The sequence below is a fragment of the Mastigoproctus giganteus genome, chromosome 10 (assembly GCF_048544385.1).
Source record: "Mastigoproctus giganteus isolate SK-2022 chromosome 10, ASM4854438v1, whole genome shotgun sequence".
NCBI lineage: Eukaryota > Metazoa > Arthropoda > Arachnida > Uropygi > Thelyphonidae > Mastigoproctus > Mastigoproctus giganteus.
This window is the reverse complement of record NC_143584.1, coordinates 110,619,617-110,645,965: the sequence shown is the minus strand read 5'-3', so window position 1 is coordinate 110,645,965 and position 26,349 is coordinate 110,619,617. Positions and strand designations below refer to the sequence as shown.

The 26,349-nt window shown below is 37.3% G+C and overlaps 1 protein-coding gene across 1 annotated transcript in view; it reads left to right on the top strand.

Annotated features, from left to right (window-relative positions):
• LOC150079220 (uncharacterized) overlaps window positions 1-26,349 on the top strand; it is a 309,701-nt gene that overhangs the window by 125,818 nt on the left and 157,534 nt on the right. The window contains exon 4 of the mRNA XM_090382453.1: window positions 8,452-8,557. Within this exon, the coding sequence (XP_090238579.1) occupies window positions 8,452-8,557 (106 nt within the window). The remainder of the gene's footprint in view (window positions 1-8,451; window positions 8,558-26,349) is intronic.

Genomic DNA, 26,349 nt, shown 5'->3' with positions numbered 1-26,349 from the left:
GCGACATATAGACAAATAACTTTGCTGGTTTTTACCTAGCAAAACTGTAAAAAGATGATATTTTTAATAATAAAAAAAACTTTTCAAAGTATTCTGAACAGTTGAAATGTTAACAATTTTTGGATCTGTTGTTGCAGCAGAAACATGGAAATACACACAACACACTGTAAAATTAACAATGACAACAGAAACTATACTTTTATGAATCTATCGGCATAACAACTGATGAATTTTCATATGCACACACTCATACAAAAGATGAGCAAAGGTAATTTGAGACAAAAATCTTGATTTAACACAAAAACAACATAATAGATGAGGGCAAAACACCATACATGTGTTCATACAATTCTAAACTACCATATTTAAAGTGCATGTTACAATAAGAAAAACCAACAGTGTGTTACAATAGGAAAACTCACCACAATTTTCCAGAAACATAAGTAATTTTGAATCTCAAAGCAAACAAGAGTTCTGAAACCATGGTAATAGCAGTAATAATCACCGCTGTTACAATCATTTCCTTATTGATGTACCAGCAGATACCGTGTTCATTATATAATTCGTCATTTACCAATGTAAACCTTACTTTATATTTGAAAAAGGAAAAATTCGAAGCAAACACATGAAAATTTAAGATAATTTTAACCGGAAGCGTATACATTTGAATTGTCACACTTTTAATTTCATTATTTCGACTGAAAATAGCCGATTTCTGCCGAAGGCAATTAGGCTAATACACACTGTGCATGCTATTTTCACATTGAACCAAAATAAACCTGAAAAATAAAAAAACAACTGCAGATTCACCGGCTATTTTACACACGCTAAGACCGAACAACACCAACCTAAGTCAAAGATTTCACTAAATCAAAACGTGTGATTTAGTGAAAAGATGGGGTGCATAAGGAACAAACTTAAAACGGAAAAATAACAATTAAACATGTCTTCTGGGGAGAAGATTGTGTCACACAATTTATGAACGAATTATTTGCTGTCAAGCAAACAGTTAAGCGTGCACGTGATGGTAGGAATATTCGCACCATCGAACCTCTTAAAGTGGGCTAGAACCCTGACATTAGTATATTTTGGTTCGATGGTGCGAATATTCCTACCATCACGTGCACGCTTAACTGTTTGCTTGACAGCAAATAATTCGTTCATAAATTGTGTGACACAATCTTCTCCCCAGAAGACATGTTTAATTGTTATTTTTCCGTTTTAAGTTTGTTCCTTATGCACCCCATCTTTTCACTAAATCACACGTTTTGATTTAGTGAAATCTTTGACTTAGGTTGGTGTTGTTCGGTCTTAGCGTGTGTAAAATAGCCGGTGAATCTGCAGTTGTTTTTTTATTTTTCAGGTTTATTTTGGTTCAATGTGAATGTGAAAATAGAATGCACAGTGTGTATTAGCCTAATTGCCTTCGGCAGAAATCGGCTATTTTCAGTCGAAATAATGAAATTAAAAGTGTGACAATTCAAATGTATACGCTTCCGGTTAAAATTATCTTAAATTTTCATGTGTTTGCTTCGAATTTTTCCTTTTTCAAATATAAAGTAAGGTTTACATTGGTAAATGACGAATTATATAATGAACACGGTATCTGCTGGTACATCAATAAGGAAATGATTGTAACAGCGGTGATTATTACTGCTATTACCATGGTTTCAGAACTCTTGTTTGCTTTGAGATTCAAAATTACTTATGTTTCTGGAAAATTGTGGTGAGTTTTCCTATTGTAACACACTGTTGGTTTTTCTTATTGTAACATGCACTTTAAATATGGTAGTTTAGAATTGTATGAACACATGTATGGTGTTTTGCCCTCATCTATTATGTTGTTTTTGTGTTAAATCAAGATTTTTGTCTCAAATTACCTTTGCTCATCTTTTGTATGAGTGTGTGCATATGAAAATTCATCAGTTGTTATGCCGATAGATTCATAAAAGTATAGTTTCTGTTGTCATTGTTAATTTTACAGTGTGTTGTGTGTATTTCCATGTTTCTGCTGCAACAACAGATCCAAAAATTGTTAACATTTCAACTGTTCAGAATACTTTGAAAAGTTTTTTTTATTATTAAAAATATCATCTTTTTACAGTTTTGCTAGGTAAAAACCAGCAAAGTTATTTGTCTATATGTCGCACACATGCAAAGTTTCAACTTTTGATTGTAAATAAGACAAAAAACGCTTTTTTACTTGAAAAAACCTTATTATTTTTCACTAATTCTAATATGTTCCCTTGATTCCAAATGTGTAATTTCTGAAATTTTGAGGGATGATGGAATTCCTGGAAACACAGAAGATCTAAAATGTGGTTATTTCAATGATAACGGTTAATATTTTTTTAACCTTAGGCGTGTCTTAACACCATAATCGTTTTGAGGGAGGGTTTTTAAGAACCTGTGAAGTTGTGGCTGGGGTCTAAGGGTTGAATAAATGTTGAAGCTGTATTTTTAAGATATTTTTACTTAATTTTCTTATATTTCTGTCTCTTGACAGTGTTTTGCGTGTTTCCACCCTGATTTTTACTGTGATGAATGAATTTCATGTTTTGACAGAACAAAAATGTTGTAATGTATAAGCAAATTTTTAATTAAAAATCTCACAAACACATCTCTTGGGTACATGGGAAAAAGCCGATTATTTTCTCTCTTTCTAACCATTTTCACTAATTTTAAAGGGTCCATTAATTACTTGTACACAGTTTCCATTGTTTTTTCATGTTAATGTGTAAGCTTATTGGAATTCTGAGAAAAAAACCCAAGAACGGTGTAATCATTATTAATCCCCTTGAGTTGGTGATGACGCTCTATATATTTTTGAATCATGAGGCTTTAATCTGCTGGGACACCGTAATCCTCTTGTGTGGGTGGGGGGTCTCAATCTTAAATAAATGTTGAAGCACATTTTATTAAGATTTTTTTACATAATTTTTCTTAGATTTTCTGAGGTTTGGCTGTATTTGTTTGAGTTTTACGCTATTCGGGGATGTTTTTTTATGATTTGAATGAGCTGTTCAGGTTCAAATTTATCTTATAGTACACGGAAAATGCTTAAAATTAAGAATTTTAAGTTGATTTTTTCACGTTTGTTTTGAAAAGGTTACAAAGTGTTGATAGATAACTGAAAATTTATTAAAAATCTCAGCTTTTAACTGTTTTGGATCCATTCGCAGTTGCTGAGATTGAATGTTATTTTTTCCCCTCCATCAGCTTGTCAACAAGTGTTGATTTTAAGCTACCAGTCAATGTATCTTTACGATATATATTTATTTTTCATAATTTCAATAATTCCAACGAGTCTGTTGCGGACCGTTTTACAGTCGTTTTGCGTAATTTTTTGAGTTGGGATGCCTAAAAAAACCTGAGGGTTGGATTGAAAGGTGGGCGAAATCGTTAAAGGACAATTTCTCTATCTCGAAAGCGAAACTGCCACAAAAAGTTCGATTTCGTACAAATTCTAGCAATTGAAAAGAATATAACGGGACAAATTTTCCGGTTGGACACGCAAAGTATCTAAAGGTGACATGTGATTTTCTCAAACTTCCCCATTTTCAGTGAAGATCTTATGGACAAACAAAGGCTATCTTTCGTAAACCTTGTGAAGTTCCAAGCTGTGCTATCCCCTAACGGCTAAAATATACATTTGACACCTACAAATAGTTTGTGAAAATTAGAAAATCTGTTAATTTTTAGGTGTATATATCTGTATTTTCTCATTTCTATTACCATAACAGAACGTTCATTTATGAAGTTTTAAATTATATCAGAAAAATATGTTCTAAATCTTTGCAGTTCACAGATCCAACAAAATGTGTGTTAACAAATTATGTAAAAAGGACCACGTTAACTAATAACTTGTTTTTAGCAACAGTATTTAGATTAAGGCGCATTTATATACGCCTTAGTCTAAATACAACAGTATTATATACGATGATTCCGGTACGTACGTACACGCGGGCGCGTACTCACGTTCATGAACGCATCTCATTGGTTAAATTTTTCAGCTTTTCCTACCAATCTGATTGGTTGTATTGGGTTAACATTTGAACCTGCTTGTGTTTAAAAGGGGGCTAGTTTTGTGTTTATTTCTTCAAGCTACTCTCACGTTTTTTCCGTCCTTACAATGTTGTGTAGGTACAGTTTGTGCATGTGTTCAGGGTCAGGTGTCTGTTATGATAAAAGTTCAGAGTGTTGTGACCCGTGGGTTTCCTGCAACGACGTAGACCTTTTGGAAGTTGCTGACTGTTGTGAGACCTTTGACTGGAACGCCTCGACATATTTTCCGAAAATACGGAGTTCAACTCCCTTGGATTCCTGAGACGAAATAGACTTTCGGACGTTGCTAACCGTTATGAGGTCTTTGACTGGGAATGCCTCGACATATTTTCCAAAAACACGGAGCTCAACTCCCATTAGTACGGGGCAGTCCTGTATCGATTACACCAATTCATCTCTATCGCTGGATGATAGCCTCTGTTCATGGGAAGTGTCTATGAAATTTTCAACCTCTGCAAGTTTGCATCTTTCATACGATGGTGATATATCCGCATCCAACTCCTCACAGTCGGCATCGGAAGTGGCAATAGGATCGGCATACATTGATCGTGAGGTTCATTCACGGACATAATTATTGTCAGGGAGTATGAAGAAGAAGAAGAAGACAATGTAAATGTTGGTGGTCCTCCGAATCCCTATGCCGTTGACGAGAGCGGTTTTTCCACCGTGCCCATCATCTGGCACGATCGGAGTAACGATGCTTTAACAACAGATGGTGGTTACAGTAGCTTAATTTATTTAGATTAGGGAATCTTTAGTTGTAAGTATTTTGTATCTTTCTTTAGTTTTTTTAAGAATAAAATAGAATATTCTTTTGTAACTTTTATCTGTGTCTTTGTGGTTCCTTAACATTATTATTGATAGAGAAATAAGTTTTTATTCTTTTGCTAATTTTATCTGTGTCTTAGTACTATTATTGAGAGCGAAAATAAGTTCATACTAACGTCTTAGTGTTTTGGGAAAAACACAATCGCAGGATCACAATAAATATTATTGCGTTCATATAGACATGCAATTACAGTATTTTCTATTGGCTACAGAGACATATTACAATTATTTAAAAATATGTTGTTTAATTGGGAATTGTGTTCCTGGAATTAAACCAAAGGATTATGATATAAACGGAGGTTTATGGCACTGCTGTTTTCGGGGTTTTTCTCAGAGTTCTACCTATTTTTCGTTTTCCAGACTTATGGACATATCAGTATACAGATTACGTTTCGCACAAATGTTGGAAACATTTTTGAAAAAATATTGTGGATATCACTTAATTTTTTGCTTGTTATCGTGCAAAGCTGGTTTATGATTGGTTAAACTCCCACGTGATAATTATAGCATTTCAGTTGCCTTTAGCCGTGGGGTTGGTGTCATTACAATTTCTGTATCTTCAAATGGATTGCTCGTGTTGGTTTTGTGAATTTTTCAACCCTCCATTCAGATTCTTGTGTTGTTGTTATTAAAGTGGAGAAGAAACGTCCTGAATTGATAAAATATTCGCAGCAAAAGGAAGACAACGTGTCAAGGATTGTGGCACTGGGTAACATACAATTTCTAATGCAAACCATTCTCGTTCAGCTATGTGTGGGTAAAAATTTCGCTCACTGGAAAGACAAAATGTGAACTCCAATAAAACTAGGTGAGTGGAAAACTATGTAAATAAGTGAAATTTAATTGCTAAGTACTTAAACTTAGCATCACCGGTCTATTTTCGTGGAGCTCGAAAATTTTTTCCATACTGTAAATGTTGAACACTTTCTGGAACTATGCTTGAAAACTTCATACGGGAAAACAAAAAATGGATTGTTCTCATAACAGTATGCAATCTGAATTGAGATTTTATTATTAGTAAAGATCTGTGCGGTCTCTTTAGAATTCCGATAAAAGCTCGTTTAACCCGTGTCTGCAATGAAGATTTTAGAATTTTAACCAGAATAGTAAGAATGTTATACAGCTTGGGAGTTACGATGTTTACCTTGTAATTTTCACACAACCTGTGGTAAATTTATTTTAACTTTTTAAATTTCCCCTTAAACTTCAACCATTTTAAATTAATTTCGAACTTTATAATTATGAAAAAACACATTAATTGCATTCAAGTAATAACACTAATCAAATTATAACTGAGTTCGAAATAAAGAGAACCAGTGAAATCTTGTCATGAATGAGTTTGACTGTTCGTTATACGGCAAACAACAATATTCACGAGGATGTTCATGTACAAATTTATTCAAATCTATTCGAAAGCAACTGTAGTTCAGTATTCCAAACAAAAAAGGTCATCCGTTAAAATCTGTCTTCATTAAAAATTATATTGAAAATCACTTTCAAATCACAAAATACCATTGATTTCTTCATGAATACTTTAATTATGTTCAAATAATACCATTGATTTGTTCATGAATACTTTAAAGTAAAAATAATTCAAAATAGCACTAATTAATTTATTGCCTAAAAATAACATTATCATGGGAAGGATTCACGTGATTGGTGATGTCATCACAATTAAAGATTCAACATCTGGGTGAGGAGGGTGGAATACTGCCCTTGGTCAGCTAGCTTAAGTGTTTCTATGGCAGTTCCACCTAGCGGCGATCGTCGCAACCAAAATCGGTTCAAAGTGTTTCGGGAGGGGGGGAGGCTGACCGCGAGCTCGGAGAGGGGAGGGGTGGGGGAAGGGAGGCTTGACAGACCGCCCCCCCTGGTCAGTTTCGTTCAAAGTGCCATCACTCCTACTCCCCTGTAGTCACCTTTACGAAAGCAAAAGTTCTTCCCTTTAGCCATGATGGTAGTTGCATCTTTAAGTAATTCCCATATCAGTACATTGTGATCATAGTCACCCAGTGGTTCCTCTATCTGCAAATCCTTAATGCATAAATAATCACTGCTGATAATCAGATAAGAGTATTACTCCCTCTGGTTGCCCCTCGAACGTGGTGCTGTAGAAAACATTCATCCAATAAATACAAAAAAAAAACTCTTTCTAGTGTGCGAGTGACCAAACCACAAGTTCCAGTCAATATCTGGAAAGTTAAAATCCCTTATTGTAAAACATTCCGAAATACTAGCCTACTCTGTTTCTCTGCACAATTTCTCATTATACTCATCAGATTCATTAGGCCTATAACACACACATACTCTCATTTTTCCTTTCCCACTGCTTATGTCACACCAGACTCAACATCAATTGGATGCACTGCCGTAGATTTTACGTGTTTCTTAACTAACAGCATAATCCCTCCTCCCTTCCTGTACACATTGTACTTCCCAAATTCCAATTCTGCCCTGATATTGTGTGACACCACGTCTCTGATACCCGAGAATATCTGCCTTTGATGTCTTGACTAGCATTTCAAGCTCATCAAATTTATTAACTATGCTCCTAACATTGGTGTACATGGAAGTATACATGCACCTGTTTCTATTTATTTGTTCCACTATGACTCCCAACAGTCCTGGAAATCTCCATTGCCTTGCTTTCCATGCTGCTGCTCATTCCAATAGAAGCAGTGCAAGAATCGATTTTACCTCTGCCTGCGCAGCACTGTTAACCTCTTAGTATGTGTATTCCTCCAAATTAACACTGCCTCGATAGCATCAGCAAATATTTTTGCGCCCTTTCTGTTTAAGTATACCCCATCCCTGTAGAAGCAGTCTCTCCTGTTAACAAGCACACACGAGGCTGAAAAAAATTCTAACCCGTGGGCCTTGCACAATCTATCCAGGGCCGAATTGATCGACAAGGCTCTCATCATATACTCCTTCCTATCATGTCTGGGCAGAATTGCAGACACTTTCACATTCATCCTTAACTCACGACTTATTTTCAACATTGACCTATACTTGTTGAGTAAATCTGTCGATCTCTTACTCTTAATGTCATTAGTTCCAATGTGTACAACAATATCACCTTTTGTACCCTTAAAAGATGATATTCTGCCGTTGAGCTTGATGGGCCCCCTCATATTTTCGAGGGCATTTGCCCTACACCTCAAGTTCTCATAGACGCCCATTAGAACGCTGAGTTGGCGCCTAATTTCTTGACACTCTAGCCATCTAGCAAACAAAAAGACATCCTCGTTGGCTAGATCATGTCCTGTTTTAGAAAGTTCAGCAAACATTTCACATAATTTTTGAGACTGTGATGCATTGGAGAATCGCCCCCTTCCTTTCTCCCCCGAGTCGCCCCTCCTGTAGGTTTTTATCTTCATAAAAACCTACAGGAGGGGCGTAATCATGACTTTTTATTAGGATAGTATGCGGTTTTGATGTTTTAAAAAATGTTTGAATGGAAATAAAATTTATTCTTTGATATACAAATTCTATTTTCATTCAAACACAGTTTATATTACTTACATATTTGAAAATTCTTTCTTTGCTCTTTTCAAGTACACTGCACTTTTGAGGCTTCCAGACACTATGCCATATGCAGAAAAACTGGAGCATGTCGAGCATATAATTGATGTCCTGGATCTTCGGAGATGTCAAGACACAAGTAAGTTTTTGTCATGATATCTGTTATTCAAAGTTTCGCAGAATGAACACTGCTGTTGGGTAAATGTGCAAACATAAGAATTGCATTCCAGCACATTTACTCCAGCATCCATGACATTAATTTTTATTTTTTAGTTGGTAATCATACTGATTAGGGGTTATAGTAGAACAGATGAAAAACAATTAGAAATATTTCAGCCAATAAAAGTAAAACCTGAAATATCTGAGACATAATTACCCATTTCGGACATACGCAGTCGTGATATTAATTGTGATTATGACTGTCTGCACTTAAATAGGCACATTATAAACAAATGCAAACTGACATTTCCTACCGTTCAGGACTGGCGCAAAAATATTTTTAGTTGGCTTTTCCAATAAAACATCCATGGTTATATAAATTGTCTTGTCGCTTTAAAGTTGGTGTACGTTAGAGCCAGAGAAAACATACTTTTAATATCTGAAATTTATTTCATCGTGGAATAGAGTCAATTATCTGAGGTGTACAAATGCTGAGAAGCTAGGGAATTGATGAAAAAAAAATTACCCCTCCCCCATTATTTATTTTGCGCAGCTTCACGTCTTCTGAATGTGGAAAAGGTTTGGGTTCGAGTTTTATCTCGACAGTAGGATAATTTATCAACTTATCAGATAAAAATATCATTAATTGTATTATATTTTATATAGATATGATTTTTTTGTTATTCTCGATTAGGAAACGTCAGTCACATTATTATACTCAAAGGTGTCACCAGGTTTTGACATATTTCTTATAATCAGTGCATATGACTGTTGCAACGTCAATGCTGAGCCACGAAACGTCACTTAGGTGTAAATTGATGTGATTCCCTTCAATAAACTTTTCAAACTTTATCACGTGGTGTAATAGTATTTTTAATTTCCTTTAAACACCTAAACTGTTTCTTTACTCTTAATTTACCTTTTTTGATTTTCAACAAGGAGCAAATGAGGGGATATATTCAAACTCCTCCCCAACAGGTTGTGAAATAAAAGCACTTCTTTTTTAAAAATGGATATATAGTTAATTCACATCGCAGCTTTTTAACCAGGGGCAGTATTGTTGTTCCCTAAATTGGCTAAAAATTCTAAAAGAGAAGTAATCTTAATTTTAAAGAAAGTTCCTTTTCGAAATTTTGGACTGTGATTTGCGAGGAAGGAGAAGAGATATATTTTCCATTCTGGTATGAACATTGTGGGCCATCCTATGACGTTTATTCTAGCTCAGTAGTTCCCAAACTATTGAGATCTACGGACCCCAAAAAAAAAAAAAAAAAAAAAAGTTCGCGGCCCCCCTATATACACACGTATATATAAGTTTTATGTTTAAAAAAAAACTGAACTTTATTCTTATTTTTACATAAATATATAATAATAACTTTATTTATCATCAATTTGCTATACGTAGAACGAATAATTTGACTAGTTTCGCGGACCCCTAGAACTGGTCTACGGACCCCAGTTGGGAACTGCTGTTCTAGCAGTTTTTTTTTTTTTAACTACATCCAAGGTTTGATCAGCGATATAGTAAATTGAAATAAGAATGATGTAGGCGTTATATTATTTATAATTGCTAATAACGAAGTTTTTTTTTTTTTTTTTAATTTGGCAAATGGAGAATTCTTACTTCATGTATTATCATTGTACATCACAAAACTGGATCTGAATGGAACCGGTTGGTCCGTCATCCACTTAAACTGTAGAATTCTTATCCGTCCAAGAACCTGTTTCTTTTAAATTTTAACTTGTCTGATATGTGTCAGTTGAAGTACTGCTAGGACGGTGGTTCAACTTTGTTTAGCCTTTAGGCTTGTACCGTCACAAGAAGGGTTAGTTAGAAAGATAAAAATATTTTCGACTTATTCCATGTTATTAACGCATAATGCACGAAGAGTTCGTCAGTTAACTAAATTAAAATTATGACGCTTTCCTTATCTTTTCTTTACGAAATGGTGTGCTTTTAAAAATAATAGTTATTGATTTCCTAAAACACATAAGAATACGAAGATAGAGAGAGGGCATTCGCAACTGAAAGTAAATACGCTGCTCGACAAAATTAACCAAACACGTAGAAAACATGGCATAACTTGTACAGCTTGCGACGAAGCGGGACAAAATTTGGTTTGGTGGTGTACCATAGAATAACGATGAAATGAGGAGACAGCGAGAAACTTCGCACAGGTATAAGAGACATTGGTAAAAATTCAGAGACGGGTACTCCTTTCAAAATGGAAGCAAGGGGAGGAGGGGGAAAGCAGTATTTGACGGTTTGTGACTCCACCAACTCACTGCGTTCTTTCTCCTCTCCTCGCGCGGCAGATGTCAAGTGATACGCGGGTGGCATAGCAACAAATATGGAGGCTGAAAATAAAGGATAAATCCAATAAATTTAAAAATTCAAGTTACAAAAATGCCACGTGACATTTGAATAAGTCGCCGCCATTTTGAAAGGGGTACCCGTCTCTGAATTTTACCAAAAATTGTTGATTTGCCGTTCCATTTGTTTCGTGAAAATTCCTCAAAAATCTCTTGGTCGAGATTCAGTATCGGCTACAGCCAATGAGAACGAAGTGAAAGAAGGCAGCCGGCTCCACCCAGTGGGCGGAGTCAATGACGTCAGACGATCACAACTGACACGCAGTGCGTGTCACCTTGTGCCGCGCCGTGTTAGTTGTGTGTGTAGCTTGTGCCGCACGTGTTAATAGTGTTTTGATGTCACGTGGTTGCGGTATAATAATCGGTATTAATTTCATTCGTAAATTGAAGGTAAAGTTAAAAAATCCGGGGGTGTGGGGGCAGGAGCCCCCACATAGACGGTGGTCTGGGGGCAGAGCCCCCCAAAAAAAAATTTAATTAATTTTTAAATGTCGACTGATGAAAGTGACATGGCCACTTTCCTCCTCTTCTGAGCCTTCTCATTACTAATCACTGATTAGTAATTCCTAAGTGCTTCTGCCGTATTCCTTTGTTTTAGGTATGTATTCTAATTTTTTTGTTCTGTGTTTAACCTATTTTTATTGCGCAATTTTCAATTTCGTTGTGTTTCTTCGTGGTTAATTGATGTTTGCGAAATAGTCTTTTTTGCAATTCCCGGTCGAATTTTACGTTGTGCTGTATTACCTGCGGTCGAGAAAAGGGTTAGTTTTTCTAAATTGTTCAGTTTATTTGCCTTTCATTTTAGCGAAATTTCGGTTTAAATTACCTTTTCCCCTTTCCTTTTTCATCTTCTTTTTAGCTCAATCAGACTTATTCAAATGTCACGTGACATTTGGCGAAACCGTAGAAACGTGTATTTTGGTATTTGTATTTTTCTGATTATCGGGTTTATTCTTTGTTTTCAGCCGCCACATTCGTTGCTGTGCTACGTGTCATCTGCGTGTCACTTCGCATCCGCCGGGCGAGGAGAGGAGGGGGAACGCAGTGAGTGGGTGGAGTCACAACCCGTCAATCACCGCTTTCCCCCTTCCTCTCCTCGCCGCCATTTTTGGTGGCCGTACCTCACATTGAATCTTTACCAATTTCAAAATTAAAGTTACAAAAATGCACGTTTTTCGGGGATCACAAAATGTCACGTGACATTTGAATATGTCGCCGCCATTTTGAAAGGGGTACCAGTCTCTGAATTTTACCAAAGATTGTTGATTTGCTCTCATGAAAATTCCTTAAAAATTACCGTTCCCTTTCCCCCCCCCCCCCTTTTTTTTCCAGTCAATCTCATTGTTAATGCTCGAAAAATAGCATAGAGAAATATGCATTTTTCTTTCTGTTATTTTTAAAAAAATTGTTGCAGGTTCCATTTCTTTTGTGAAAATTCCTTAAAAATTACCGTTTTTCCTTTTTTTTTAATTCTTTTCTGCCAATTTCATTTTTAATGCTCATAAAAAAGCATAGAAAAACGTGCATTTTTGTTTGTTTTATTTTTAATAACTGTTGATTTGCCGTCCCTTTTCTTTTTCTTCTTTTCAGCTCTATCCGACTTATTCAAATGTCACATGACATATTGTGATCCCCGAAAAACATGCATTTTTGTAACTTGAATTTTTCCTTTGTTTTCAGTCGCCATATTTGTTGCTATGTCACTTGACATCCACCGGGCAAGGAGAGGAGGGAGAACGCAGTGAGTGGAGTCACAACCCACCAATCACTGCTTTCCCCCTCCGCTCCTCACCGCCATTTTGAAAGGGGTACCTGTCTTTGAATTTTATCCAATTTTTAAAAATAAGAGAAACAAAAATGCACGTTTCTCTATTCCATTTTACAAGCATTAACAATGAGATTGACTGAAAAGAAAAAAGGCAAAACAGTAATTTAAAAGGAAATTGCACAATACAAATGGAACGACAAGTCAAAAATTTTTAAAAATAACAGAAACCAAAATTCATGTTTTTCTATGCAGTTTTATGAGCATTAACAATGAGATTTAACATGCTTACAGGTTAGTGCAAATGCATCAGATCTGCTCACAGCTAACTACTAAATAGTTGTAAGATTGGCATCAATTATGTATATCTCATATTGTGAATACCTTCACAATGAGTTGCCATGATATTGCACTTCCTTAAATAAGTAACTCTTCATCATAGGAGAAGACTATTGTTACTTATTCTCAGTCGATGCCACCACCCAGACGGCACAGTTTTGGAGCTGATTCGCTCCTCTTCAGACAATAGTCTTGGGAACATCTCGTTCCCTCGATTGTGTTAGTGTTTTCTGCTGTTTCTGGGTCACTGAAATGAACAGAGAGAGATGTTTAAACCCTTCGTCTCCCAGACAAACATATGACTTCCAACAGTCTGATACTATGGTGGTACCAGGCCGTATAAAAGTCTTAATGATGTCTAGGAGAATGTCTTTACTCCTATTTTCAACGACCTGGAAAAAACACTTTCCTGTTCCCCATTCAATCCCAGCAAACACCCATTTCCCATTCACTCTTTTACCTCTGTTATACTTCCTTTTACCAAACTTGCTCTCACCTATCTCAACAATAACATTCACTCCTCCAATCATACCACTTTCTTTCTAGCACACTTCCCTGCAAAATCTCCTCCAGTCACTCACGGTTGTGGACCCGACACCGAGCTCATTCATAATATAATCGATGGGCATCTTCGCAACCTAATAATAGGTTAGGAGGTTGTCGATTATGCTGAGCCTGCTGAAGGAGAACCACAACCCCTTTCGCACAGACCTTTTATAATAATGAGGATTGGTGGCTTTTGCTTGGCAGATCCACTCAAAACCATGCGAACGATCCTTCCGCTCGGCCAATCTCATTTGACTTTCACACTAAAAACATTTATACTCACATGCAATCAAATTCATTTTCTGGCACCATTCAATCACACTCTTGCATCCTTCATTTTTCAAATACCCCAACATTTGCACACTGATTTGCTCCAGAGTTGAATGGCAAAAATATATATATACACTAGTAAAAATACCTGTGACAAAGGAGATTTCACGACAGCAAGCAATAGGACACCCGCACAAATCAAGCAATAACCACAAAGTGAATTTCACCACATGATGACCACCAGTGGCACGTGAGCCTGGGAATGACATAATCGTAATCAGCCAATCACAAAGCTAAGTCACTTTATTTAATAAATAAAATTAATAAATGAATAAAACTGACAAATCACAAGAAAGGAACTAACTACGTGCAGACTTACCTAATGCTATCTAACCGTGCCTCATGTTTCCAGTGCCAGATGTTTCCGTATGTTCAAGAGATCACATGACACTAGCGGAGTCAACACCCGCCAATCACGGCAGTCGCTAGCAACCTGGAAGGGGTATCCATCTCTGAATCTGACTGAAACATTTATAAGGGTTGTATATGAATTACTAAAATGGTCACAGTACAGAAGTCGATACAAGATACTCGAAAATGTGGTCACACGACATCAGTACGGTGTGTGATCCCTTCCAACAGTGAAACAGGCCTGACAGTGGTGAACCACACTCGATATAAGGGTGTCTATAAGATTCTATAGAAACAAAACCCATTCTTCCACTGGTGCACACCTTGACTCACCAAGTGACTGATGAGTTGGCTGTCGGCATTAAATACAATGCCCAAGGGTGTCCCACACGTTTGATCGGATTTAAGTCTCGTGATTGTGCAGCAGTTGGATGTCTTCAGTTTCAAGATATTCCTCCACCACTTGAGCTTTATGTGCAGTGGCATTATGATGCATGAAAAGAAAATATAGGCCAACCGCACCCCTATATAAAATACAGAAGGTATGGTACGACATTCTTCATTCTCCAGATGAAATAACATCTATAATGTGTTTGTAGGCTAAAATGGGACTCATAACTGTAGCCCATTTGTTAGGGCTCTAAGTCACATGTTCATGACACCAGTTTTGACGAGCTCTGCAGTTGTTTGGGATTAATGGGATACAAACTACTATATGTGGCTGTGTAAGGTGGTAGATCGATTTCTATTGGATACTTCTAATTTGTGTGCCAGGATGCCTATTATATCAAAAATTCGCCATCAGCGACACTGTTCCCAATAAAATATTCACGAAAAACATTTTGTCGATCAGCGTACTTTGAAAAGGAAAATAGCAGCGACAATTATGTAAGGGGATGTACCCCTAATTGATAATGAAATTAGATTAACAAAGTTTACAGATGCTGCAATTCTTATAACAGGGATATAGGTAAAGTGTGTTAGGGTCAAGCGGCACCAGGGGTTTCCCCCATCTCCGTGTAGTTTACATTGTGGGTGAACCAGTTGACTGGAAAAGCCAGAGATTTAAAAGTGTATGGACTTTGTATATGTGTGATGCCTTGTACCGTTGTTCATCTGGTCATTTAGCCGCCAGACCCCTACTGAGGCCCGACGTTGTCCCACTTTCGCCCCGTGGAGGCAGACCAAGTACTCAATAGTATATAATTCACTCTGGCAGGTCCTGCCACCTAATTTCCTGAGATTTCAGTGGCTAGGACCTTAAAAAAAAAAAAAAAAAAAAATCTCGTATGCGTCGCGGGAAGCGCTAGAAGTCCAAAATGTTGGGCAAAATTAATTTAGATTGGTGATTTTAGATTGTGTGGGGCATGTTCACGTTGCTGTCAGATCGAGTGGGGTGAAAGCTGGGGGCAAATAGACAGAAATATGGAGCCGAAAGGGAAGGCAACTCCAGTTTACAGTGGGGCATGCCCATGCCCCACCAGAGGGAAGAAATAGGGTGGCAGGGTGGGGAGGGGACAGTTTACTGTCCCCCTCCCCACCCTGCCAGGAAGAGGTGAGACAGTGAGCCAGACAAGGGAGCTGGCTCAGGTTGCCAATGTGGCCTGTGTGCATGGGTGGGAGCAAACCAGACCGCAGGGTCAGGTCCGCACCATCCAGAAAAACTTGAGGCCCAGCAGAGGCAATCCAATGTTAGTTTGGCTGAACAGGTTGTGCAAAATGCCATAGTCTGGAGTCATTCATGGGACTGTTGTCCCATATGTTCTGGGAAGTGGAGTTTTGTCACTTCTCAGAAGAATTCCAGTTTTGTCCTGCATGAAGGATCAAGCAGTCAAACCTGACTCTTGTTGGGGGTCTCTGAGAAGCTTTGTTTGACACGTCTATTCGAAGTTTGCAGGCAGAGGAATGGTCAATCGTCTGGCATACAGGTTCTGAGCAAACTTGGTGAATGCTGTATATGAGGCTTCATCTTCCAGTAAGTAGTGTTCCCGGTTTTTGGGATTAAGGTGCACTTAGATGATTAATTCAACACGAAGATCTTCATAAAGTTTGCAGTCATACATCTGGTGTCCCCAGGTCTCCACAGAGCCACATGCACACATTGGGTTGTTTTCGAGTCCGAGAAGGTGTAATTTGTGGCGGATCGCTCCATGTCCTGTTAGGAGATATGTGCTGTACAATCCAGAGCAAAGCCATGCTGGATACTGTGGGTATATTTGTTGTAGATCGGGGAGGAACCTCCGCGTGACTTCCCCTTTTGTGGAGGTCGTCCAGCGCTGCTGCCATATTGATCGCAAAGAGATCTGGAGTCTTTTCTTCTCCACTGTCCGATTTGCAGTTGGGTCTGTGGTGTGATCCTGGAAGGTAGTTGGATTTCCGCGTCTAAGCTGCTGTAACACGCCTAGGCGAATCACTTCAAGATCAAGGGGGAAGGTCCCAGTGAGTACTTGCAACGCATGAGTAGATATGATGCAGCACGCTCTGGTGAGGGTTAATAAAATTGGTCGGTGAATGATGTTGAGTAGCCGAAGATTTACCGCCGTAGAGGCCTTATGGTGCCAGATACCAGAAGCATATGCAATCGCAGGGATGATGGCTGCTTTGTAAAGTATTGCTAGGGTTCTTCTTAGGGATATAGGTAGTGGTGATTTCGAATATATAATGAAAAAAAAAAAATTAATAATAATAAATGTACATCAATATGGACTATGTTAATAATATGAAAGGCTGAGCTAGCAGATGAAAAAATTTCCTATAGGATTATGATACTTTAGGTAGTTTTCGAAGACTATCTTCCGGAATGTGCTGGACACTAAATCAGTGAATATGGACAAATGGTTGACACCATTATCTGTTTCATTTCTGAAATAAGTGATGGACACCACTATCCATCAAATTTCAGAAATATTAGAAATTAACAAGTTGGTAGGAGGATGATACATGGTGTGTATCAACATTAAAGAAGTAAAGCACTGCTATTACAGCATGCGACTTTTGTATTAAATATACGATTGGATAGAGATAACCCATCATACTGGCTGCTGCTTCTTCTGAGATGTTGAAAACATCTCCTGTTTGCTTTCTTTTAATCTCTTAAATAGTAAAGGTTGAAAGATGTGTTAAATCTGCAGCTGGAGCAGTTATTCAGTTTCTTGGGAGAAATTTAGTTATGTGATTTACCAGGATCATCTTTCTGTGTAGAATAAATCTCAGTTTATAATTTTGGCTAAACTTCGTAAATTGACCACCTAAGAAGTTCTGCCAATAATATATATGAAGCCTCTACCAAGAAATACACAAATTCTATTATCCTCCAGAGTAGAAACATTTTATTTAAAAGTTGCTGACTGGAGAGCAGAATCAATGTGGACATGCTAATGAAGATGCCATCACATGCTTGCTCAATAATAATTGGTCACATGGGATATTTAAAAATCTTGACCATATATGAATAAAAGTGAGTGGTTAGCAGACACTATGGCTGCTCAAGGACTCCTAACCGCTTGTTAAACTTACGCTTACATAAATGAAAGCAAAAAATCTCTATAGTTGATACACATTTTTAGTACAGCAAAGTTAAGTATTCTATAAATAAAATGAAGTGAATATATATTCATCGAGATTTATAGAATTTGAATTGAAGGCCTGCTTCGGTTTTTTTATATATATAAGAAGATATCAGTGGTGTATTTTGGCAGTAACAAGCTACCCATTATCGCTCCATATTTCGTATATAATATCCAAGTAGCTGCAATTATTACCAGTTCAGTGTTTATTACCAGTTCAGTGTAGACATTTGTTTAATCTAAGCCAGTGGTTCTCAAACTTTTTGGCAAAGTCTTCAGGTACCCCCTAAGATTATCGTAGGCATAGAATGCTAAGAAAAGGGTATTTTTAATTTTTTTTGCATGTGTGTACTGAATTATAGTGGAAACAAAAAATAATCGCTTAAATTAAATTTAAAAAAAGTAGGCTTACTCAGTGAATCTAATGAAACGTGCTGCGACATTTTCAGCAATTTTGTTGAAATTAGGTGACAAAAAGTGTCTGCTGAAGCATCAAGTCTGTTTCTCTTTTTTGATTCTGTGTCATAATATTTGGCAAACTCATGTTCACATGAATAAGTCATCACAAATGGTAAAAGTTTACAAACTCCTTTGTCTGCTATATTAGGAAAAGATTCTAATAAACTAGCCCAGAATGACAGGGGAACACTAAAATACTTTTCTTGGAGTGACGTGTTACAAGGGATATCAATCAATTAGTTCTTCTTTTGTGGACAGAGCAGTTTCGTTTTTCAAGAAAGGGTTAGCTATCCACCTGTAATTTTCACTCTCTGTATTGACAGTTGAATATTCTTCAAAAAAGATTGGCAGCTGTGTGAGATGGTAAGCAGTTATTGCTTTCTGTAAGTCTGACTCTGCGGAGATATTTTTTTTCAACAAGACATGTAAAAGTACCGAAGGTATCATATTGTTCTGTTTCAGCTCCCAATAACTTGAGATGAATCTCTGCAGTTCATCTCAAGTTATTTTTCTTGTGGCTTCAACTTTATGTTCGGTAAGAAACATCACAATTTCAGATTTTTTTATTAAATCAGTTTATTATTGTAGCAAGTGTTTGCTTTCCCCCCTTTTACACAGCCAACCGACTAGAAGGGTGTACAAAAATGCAAGAATTGCAATTATTGACAAAATTATAGTTGAATTAAGCTGTGTGCTTCAGAGAGGCTCTTCACTCTGTACTGCTTGCTTTCTGAGTGTTTCACAGGGTCTGTTACCAATGAATTAAAAAGGTTGATTGCGTTGTTTGGGAATAAATTCTTCCGACAGCATAGGTTGGACAGTAGAGAATGTAACAGTAGGTAGGGGTTGTAATTACTGCATCGAACATGTGGAGTAGAGATAAGTCCTTGAAGACTGAGGCGTCAGTCACACTGGTAAGTATCTAAGAAAGAAGAATATTCCTGGATGCTATGAGAACTCTCCAAGAGTGATATTTAGGTTGGTATATAAAACAGCCTTGGAGATGGTGAATGCATTGGCCATGACCCCATTCATCTATCGCATTACCCAGTACTCGACCGCCAGGAATCTGTTTATGTACGATGTCGGGGACCAGATTGGTGATACATATAGTGCGATAGGTTCTAGGCACTTCTGGACGTATCCTTTGACTACATCGACATTGAGTAACCCTGTCAGCTCTTGTTGAATTGCCCACATTGCCAAAAAATGGTTCTGAAAAGTGAGGCCCTCGTCCCAAGTCATGTCGAGGTCGGTGTGAGACTTCACTTTTCTTATCTGTAATCCGTTGTGATAGGCTGTGATGTCAGTTTTGATTCTTTTACAAATTACCTTTTTTGTAAAGGTAATTTGAGCTGATTTAGATATGTTTAGCTCCAGACCTATTTGCAGTAGATAGACTACACAGATGTTGATCAGGATGGAGACTTGCTGATTTATGAGGTGTTTGTTTAGCGTCTTTAGATGTGTACAGTTTGAGGTGTCTACATATGATGAGAAGGCAGTGTACTTTGCAAGGAAAGGTTCAAGGGCAGTGGCGAATAGCAGACCGGACACCTCCCTGCGGTATTCCTCACGTTATAACACTCCTGTTGGAAGGATTTATGGCTGATGATGAGTTGTCTTGGTGTAAGGATAAGGTTGATGGTTTTTAACAGGCTTCCAGTAATACCAAAGTACTTTTCTAGAATGTAGATGAGAGCAGGAATTGAGAGCTTATTATAAGCAGATGAAATATAAATATGGTGTCCAGTAGGTTTGTATATGAAGATGTTTAGGTCTATGAGAGAATTATTGGTCGATCAATGCTGATAAGATAGTTTTCTCAAACACTTTTAATAGAGATCAGCCCTCCGAGACCGGTCTGAAGTCCTTAGGTTCCTTCTTTTGGGTATGGGTTGTACCCTGTAGTGATTCCACATTGTCGGGATTGTTATGGAATTCAATATGTGATTAAAGATTGTTAGAAGGGGCTCCACAATGAAGGCACTGCACACTTTAACCATGAATAGAGGGAAGCTGTCAGGACCAATTGTAGATTTATTGGGAAGTCTATTGATGGTATTTTATTACGTGCTGTTTTAGATCATAATTCAGAGAATCACATCAGCACTTTACCTAGACTCAGCCTTCTGTGTAAAAAGTTAAGCAGTCGTAATCGATGCCTGTTTCATCACAAATCTGTTGGAAAAGCCTTATATTTGTGCAGCGCCAGCCACAAGCATGTTCAACCTGTTCTGTCGAACAAGGCCTCTTGCTCAAATGGTCTAAATCAGTGTCGGTTCCCCCCAACCATGTTTATTGCAGATTGGGGCCGAGAAATACTCTCAACCTCAAGCAACCTACTTAAGGAACATGCGATAAATCATGCCAAAAAAACACAAATTACAGTACCTCCAACTGCATCAGCCTATCTCAGAAATCATAAAAACTAAAACAGCAGTCCCAGTACAGAAAAGCCGGTCAAATTTAACAAATATGGATACAGATTAAAACACCAACTCGGATGAGCCAATCTTAGATCTATATGCAGAATTGAAGACATGGACACAGGGTATCCTATCTTCTCGAAAAAAGAAAGAATAAAATTGGAGAGACAAAAACAGACTGAATCAAACCCAACTGCTAAAAACAAATAATGGATCACATCATACAGTGGAACTGTAGAGGGCAACGTAGCAACATCTATGACCTATTCCAACAGTATAATCTGGTAAGCATATGTTTACAAGAAACTAATCTACCACCACAAGTAATTCCAAAATTCAAGAACTATACTGTATATCAGCATAATAGAAATAGCAATAACACTGTGCATGGAGGTGTAGCCATTCTCATAAATTCAGGAACACCTACTAAATACTGCTGACCTTAGAAGCAGTAGCAATACATGTCTCCTTAGGGATTATATTAACAATAGTTTCAATCTACCTATCACCAAACAAAGAATATACTTATAATGACCTAGAAGAACTTCTACTACCGATCCCTCCTCCCTTTTGTTTATTAGGGGACTTTTTAATGCACACCATGCACTCTGGGGCTCCCCACATACAGACAGACAAGGAAGACTTCTGGAATCACCTTGACAAAGATAATCTAACACTGTTGAATACTGGTGCAGATACTTACATTCATTTTGCCACTAGAACAACTACAGCTATAGACTTAACAATCTGCTCTCCAACATTGTATCCACTCATCTGCTGGTCAACTCTGGACAATCTGCTAAACAGTGACCATTACTGATAATTTGAGAAATCCAAACAACTAGAATCCATCTCACAGACAAATGATATCTGCTTAAAATGGAAATTTTCCAAGGCTGATTGGAAGTTGTTTGCTTCTAATATCTTATTTGAAGATGAAATTATCAAACATCAATCCATCGATGATGCCACACAACATATCACAACCGAGATTCTAAATGGCGCAACCAAGGCCATACCCAAACAACATACGGGTTCTTTTAAACATGCCAATAAGTGGTGGAGTGATGCGTGCAAGCTTGCCAAAAAAATAGAAAAACCGGGCATGGAACCAGTTTTGTAAACACCCAACAATGGAGAACCTTATAAAAACTTAAAGCAAAAGCACAATTTGTAAGGAAAAAGGCTAAAAAAGATTCTTGGATCCAGTTTGCTTCTACTATAATGAAGGATAATCTGGAATAAAATAAAAAAAAACTGAATGGTAGATTTCTACCATCCTCTGCAATACTGAGATGGAATGGGCAAGACATCATCTTCAGTTGAAATAGCTAATGCTGTGGCAGAAAATTTTGCACAAATCTCAGATACATCTGCATATGAACCATCCTTTCAGCAACATAAAACAAGGGCTGAGCAATGCAAATTAAATTTCAGCACAAGACTATCACTCCCATATAATCAAGCCTTTACAATTTTGAAGCTACAGGATGCTCTAAACAAATCAAAAAAATGGGGCTTCAGGTCCTGATGGGATTTATTACCTCATGTTGAAACACCTAGACAAAAAGGCATTAAATTTCCTGTTGCTGTTTCTGAATCGGATCTTCTCCCAAGGCTAGTACTGTCGAATGACCTTGCCCATGGTCATTCAAACAGTACTAGCTTTTCCTAAACCTGGAAAAGATCAGACGAATCCATGCAATTATAGACCAATATCTCCTACCAGCTGCTTGGGCAAGACATTAGAAAAGATGATACACAATAGACTTGTATGGTGTATAGAGTCCCACTCAGTCATCAGTTGTAATCAATCTGCTTCTGCAAAAACCAATCCACATTAGACCTATTGAGTGTAATATATTACAAAGCTGAGCGTAATATACAGAATGCCTTTATCCAAAAAGAATGTCTTGTCATGGTGTGCTTAGATATTGAAAAGCATTTGACACCACCTGGCGCTATGATATTCTGCAAGACCTGTATGCACTAGGACTCAGAGGTCAACTCCCAATGACCATAGAGAGTTACCTTAAAAATAGAACCTTTCAAGTGAGTTATTGTAATGCTTTTTCGCAATCTCTTGTCCAAAGAGAAGGTGTACCACAGGGATTGGTACTCAGTGCTACACTCTTTGCACTTAGAATAAACAGTTTAGCGCAGAAGATTTTTGGTAATGTAGACATTTATGTTGATGACCTTGCAATATCTTGCCATTCATAGAATATGTGTTCCATTGAAAGACATCTGCAACTTGCAATAAACAAAATAGTGTCGTGGACTTCACATAATGGTTATCAGCAACCAAAACTACGGCCATTCACTTTTGTAAAAAAGGTCAGCCACATCCAGAACCCAAATTATCATTGGGAAATCAGCCGATACCAATCATCAGCAGTATCCGATTCTTGGGCATGACATTTGACACCAAACTGACATTCCAAACATGAACTATCTGTATGAAAAAGCTGAATATACTTAGTCATCTCATCTATGACATGGGCAGCTGATCGTTCTTCTCTACTCCACATGTACCGAGCTTTAATCAGATCTAGATGAGATTATGAGCAGAGTCTATTTATGACTCCGCTCAAAAGACTCTGCTAGCATGTCTCAACACAGTACAACATAGTGCACTCGGGATTGCTCTTAGGGCATTCAGGATTTCACCAGCAGAAAGCCTATATGCAGAGGCTAGTGAACCTCCACTCCACTTTCGGAGAAAGATGCTGCTCCTCAACTATGCAATTAAAATAAATAGCCTTCCATCTCATCCTGTCTGGTCATACCTCTATGATCCTCAGTGGGTAAACCTTTTCAGAAATAAACCTCGTGAAAACAAACCTACAGGAATCTGCCTACAAGAACTAATTCAGCAGTGGAATATGCACCTGGCAAATTTTAATCAAGACAGATAAATTGTGCAACCTCCATGGAAAGCGTGCATATCTTCATGTGATGATTACTTCCAACGTTGGGGGAAACACACAATCAAATCTTTCAGAAACTGCATGCAGCCCCACTCTTTGGCAAATGCACAAACTCTGCAAATTTATACTGACAGCTCCAAAAGTGACGCTGCTGTGGTTCTAACAACATCAACAGTCTCTGTGTCATTACCACAGGAATGCAGTGTTTTCACTGCAGAACTCTATGCCATTAAGATGGGTTTGAAATTTCTTGCTAATGATTTCACTCCAAAAAAATGTTATTATCTACACAGACTCTTTGAGTGCAGTGACTACCATTCGTGGCAATTTTCGCTCACCACATCCATTTGTAAATCAAATATCGGAACTTCATAACACTTGGCAGACTATCACTTTTTGTTGAATCCCTGGAATACCAGGAAATGAGTGTGCAGACAAAGCAGCAAGAAATCCCACTTCCTTACACAGACTATAAACCAATTATACATAGAGTATGTTATGAAAAATGGACATAAATAGGCATAACAAGTTACAACGAATAACACAGAACCCACAGCTAACTTACACTCAACCAGACATGAAGAGGTTGTGCTTGCCAGAGTGTGTATTGGTCGTACTCCCCTTTGCATCTTTATTTATTGCAAGGAAATAATCCACCACTATGATTGCACTGCGATTCACCACTAACCGTAAAGCATATTCTTATAGAGTGCACTCACTATCAGTATGCCAGAACCACATCATTCCGATCCCTTTCTAACTTAAATGAGCGTCTTCAACTAAGACATATTATTGGGGAAAACTCCAATTTATCTGAGTTTTTCCACTATTTCAAGCAGATTAATATATATATGCTGTTATAAACTCTTTTTATTAATCTGTACAGTCTCTCTCCACGGGAACAGGTGCATTTTGGCCATAGTAGTCATTGCACCAAAAATGCAAACAGCAACAATGACATGTTTAAGTAAATCCCAAATCAATACACTGTGTTCACTACCTCTTAGTGGTTCTTTTATCTGTAGGTTCTTAATGCATGAATAATCACTGCTGATAATTAGATTAAAAATATAACCACCCCTTGTTGCCTCTCTAATATGTTGCTGTGGAAAACAGTCATCTAATAAATCCACAAAAGTCTTGTTAGTGTGTATTACCAACCCAGAAGTTTCAGTCAATATCTGGAAAGTTAAAATTCCCCATTATAAGACATTCTGATTTACTGCCCTATTCTATTTCTCTGTACAGCTGTTCATTGTACTCATCAGAGTTATTAGGCCTATAACACACTCTTACTCTCATTTTGTTTTGCCAGTGCTTATGTCACACCAAACTGACTGAACATTGCATTGGTCATCAGTGTCAAACAGAGCACTACTTAGATTTTATGTGCTTCTTAATTAAGAGCACAGGCAGGATAACTGTCCCCCCACCCCCCCGCTATCCTGTCCATATACATTGTACTCTCCATATTCATATTGATATCCAATTTGATTCAATTAAACAGATATGGAGAAATGGCTGAGGATTTTCAATATTTTTAAAAAATACAATCAACAAGATATTTATAATGTGGATGAACTAGCTCTCTTTTATTGAATGCAACCAGACAAAACAATATCGAGTGGTACCGTGAAAGGGTGTAAAAAAATAAAAGCAAAGGTGGTTACCCTTGCATTCTGTACAAATTTGACAGGAGTGAAAAAGGGACTGTTATTGTGATTGGAAGGGCTGAAAAGCCTCAGTGCTTTAAGAATTTCAATCCATCAATTTATGTGAATTATAGTCATAACAGTAAAGCTTGAATGACTGTGGTAGAATTTTGTGAGTGGCTGCAAAATTTCAACAAGGAAATGAGAATTAAAAACCACAACATGCTTTTTCTTTTAGATAATGCTCCTTGCCACAAAGCAGTGGATTTTAGTAATGTGGTGATCAAGTGTGTACCTCCTGTGCACAGGTTTCTTATAGCCCCTTGATTCTTGAATTATTAAGGGTTTTAAGTTACATTATAGGTGACATAGTAGAGATAATCAACAATAATTTTTCACCTGAACTGTCCTTGAAAGATGCATTGTACTGTATATGATCAGACTTTCATGGGATGAAGTTTCACTGTGAACTGTATGTAATGGTTGGACTCACACTGGGCTTATTAAAAAAGTTCATTTAGATGAAATAGAAGATAATCCTATCCGAGAGTTGCAAATAGCTAGATGATCTTTCAATTGTAAGTGTATCTGTGTCTCCTGAAAAATTTCTTGCAGTTGACCAAGAAGAAATGATAACTGAGGAAATTGCGTAGTTAATACAAAAAATTGAGCTTTCATTTGACAGTGATAGTGAAGAAGGTGAGGTGAAAATTTGTAGCTGACAACTAAGGAATGTCTTCAAAAAATTTGTCAATTCCTTGTAGAGAACTCAGATGACAAATACCTAATGAAACATGTAACTCTGGACATTTCTATAAATAAAATTGATGACAGTAAGAAAAGTCAGGCAAAACTGGATAAGTACTTTGTCAAAAAATGAGTTTTACTATATTTTTATTTACATTATAAAATCATGTAATGCATAACTCACTTTTATTCAAAATGCTAGATACTGTAAATGAATTTTATTTCTCATAATTAGTATTAACCTTTTCTTTGCATATCTGGGTAATCCCTAAATATTTTGCTATC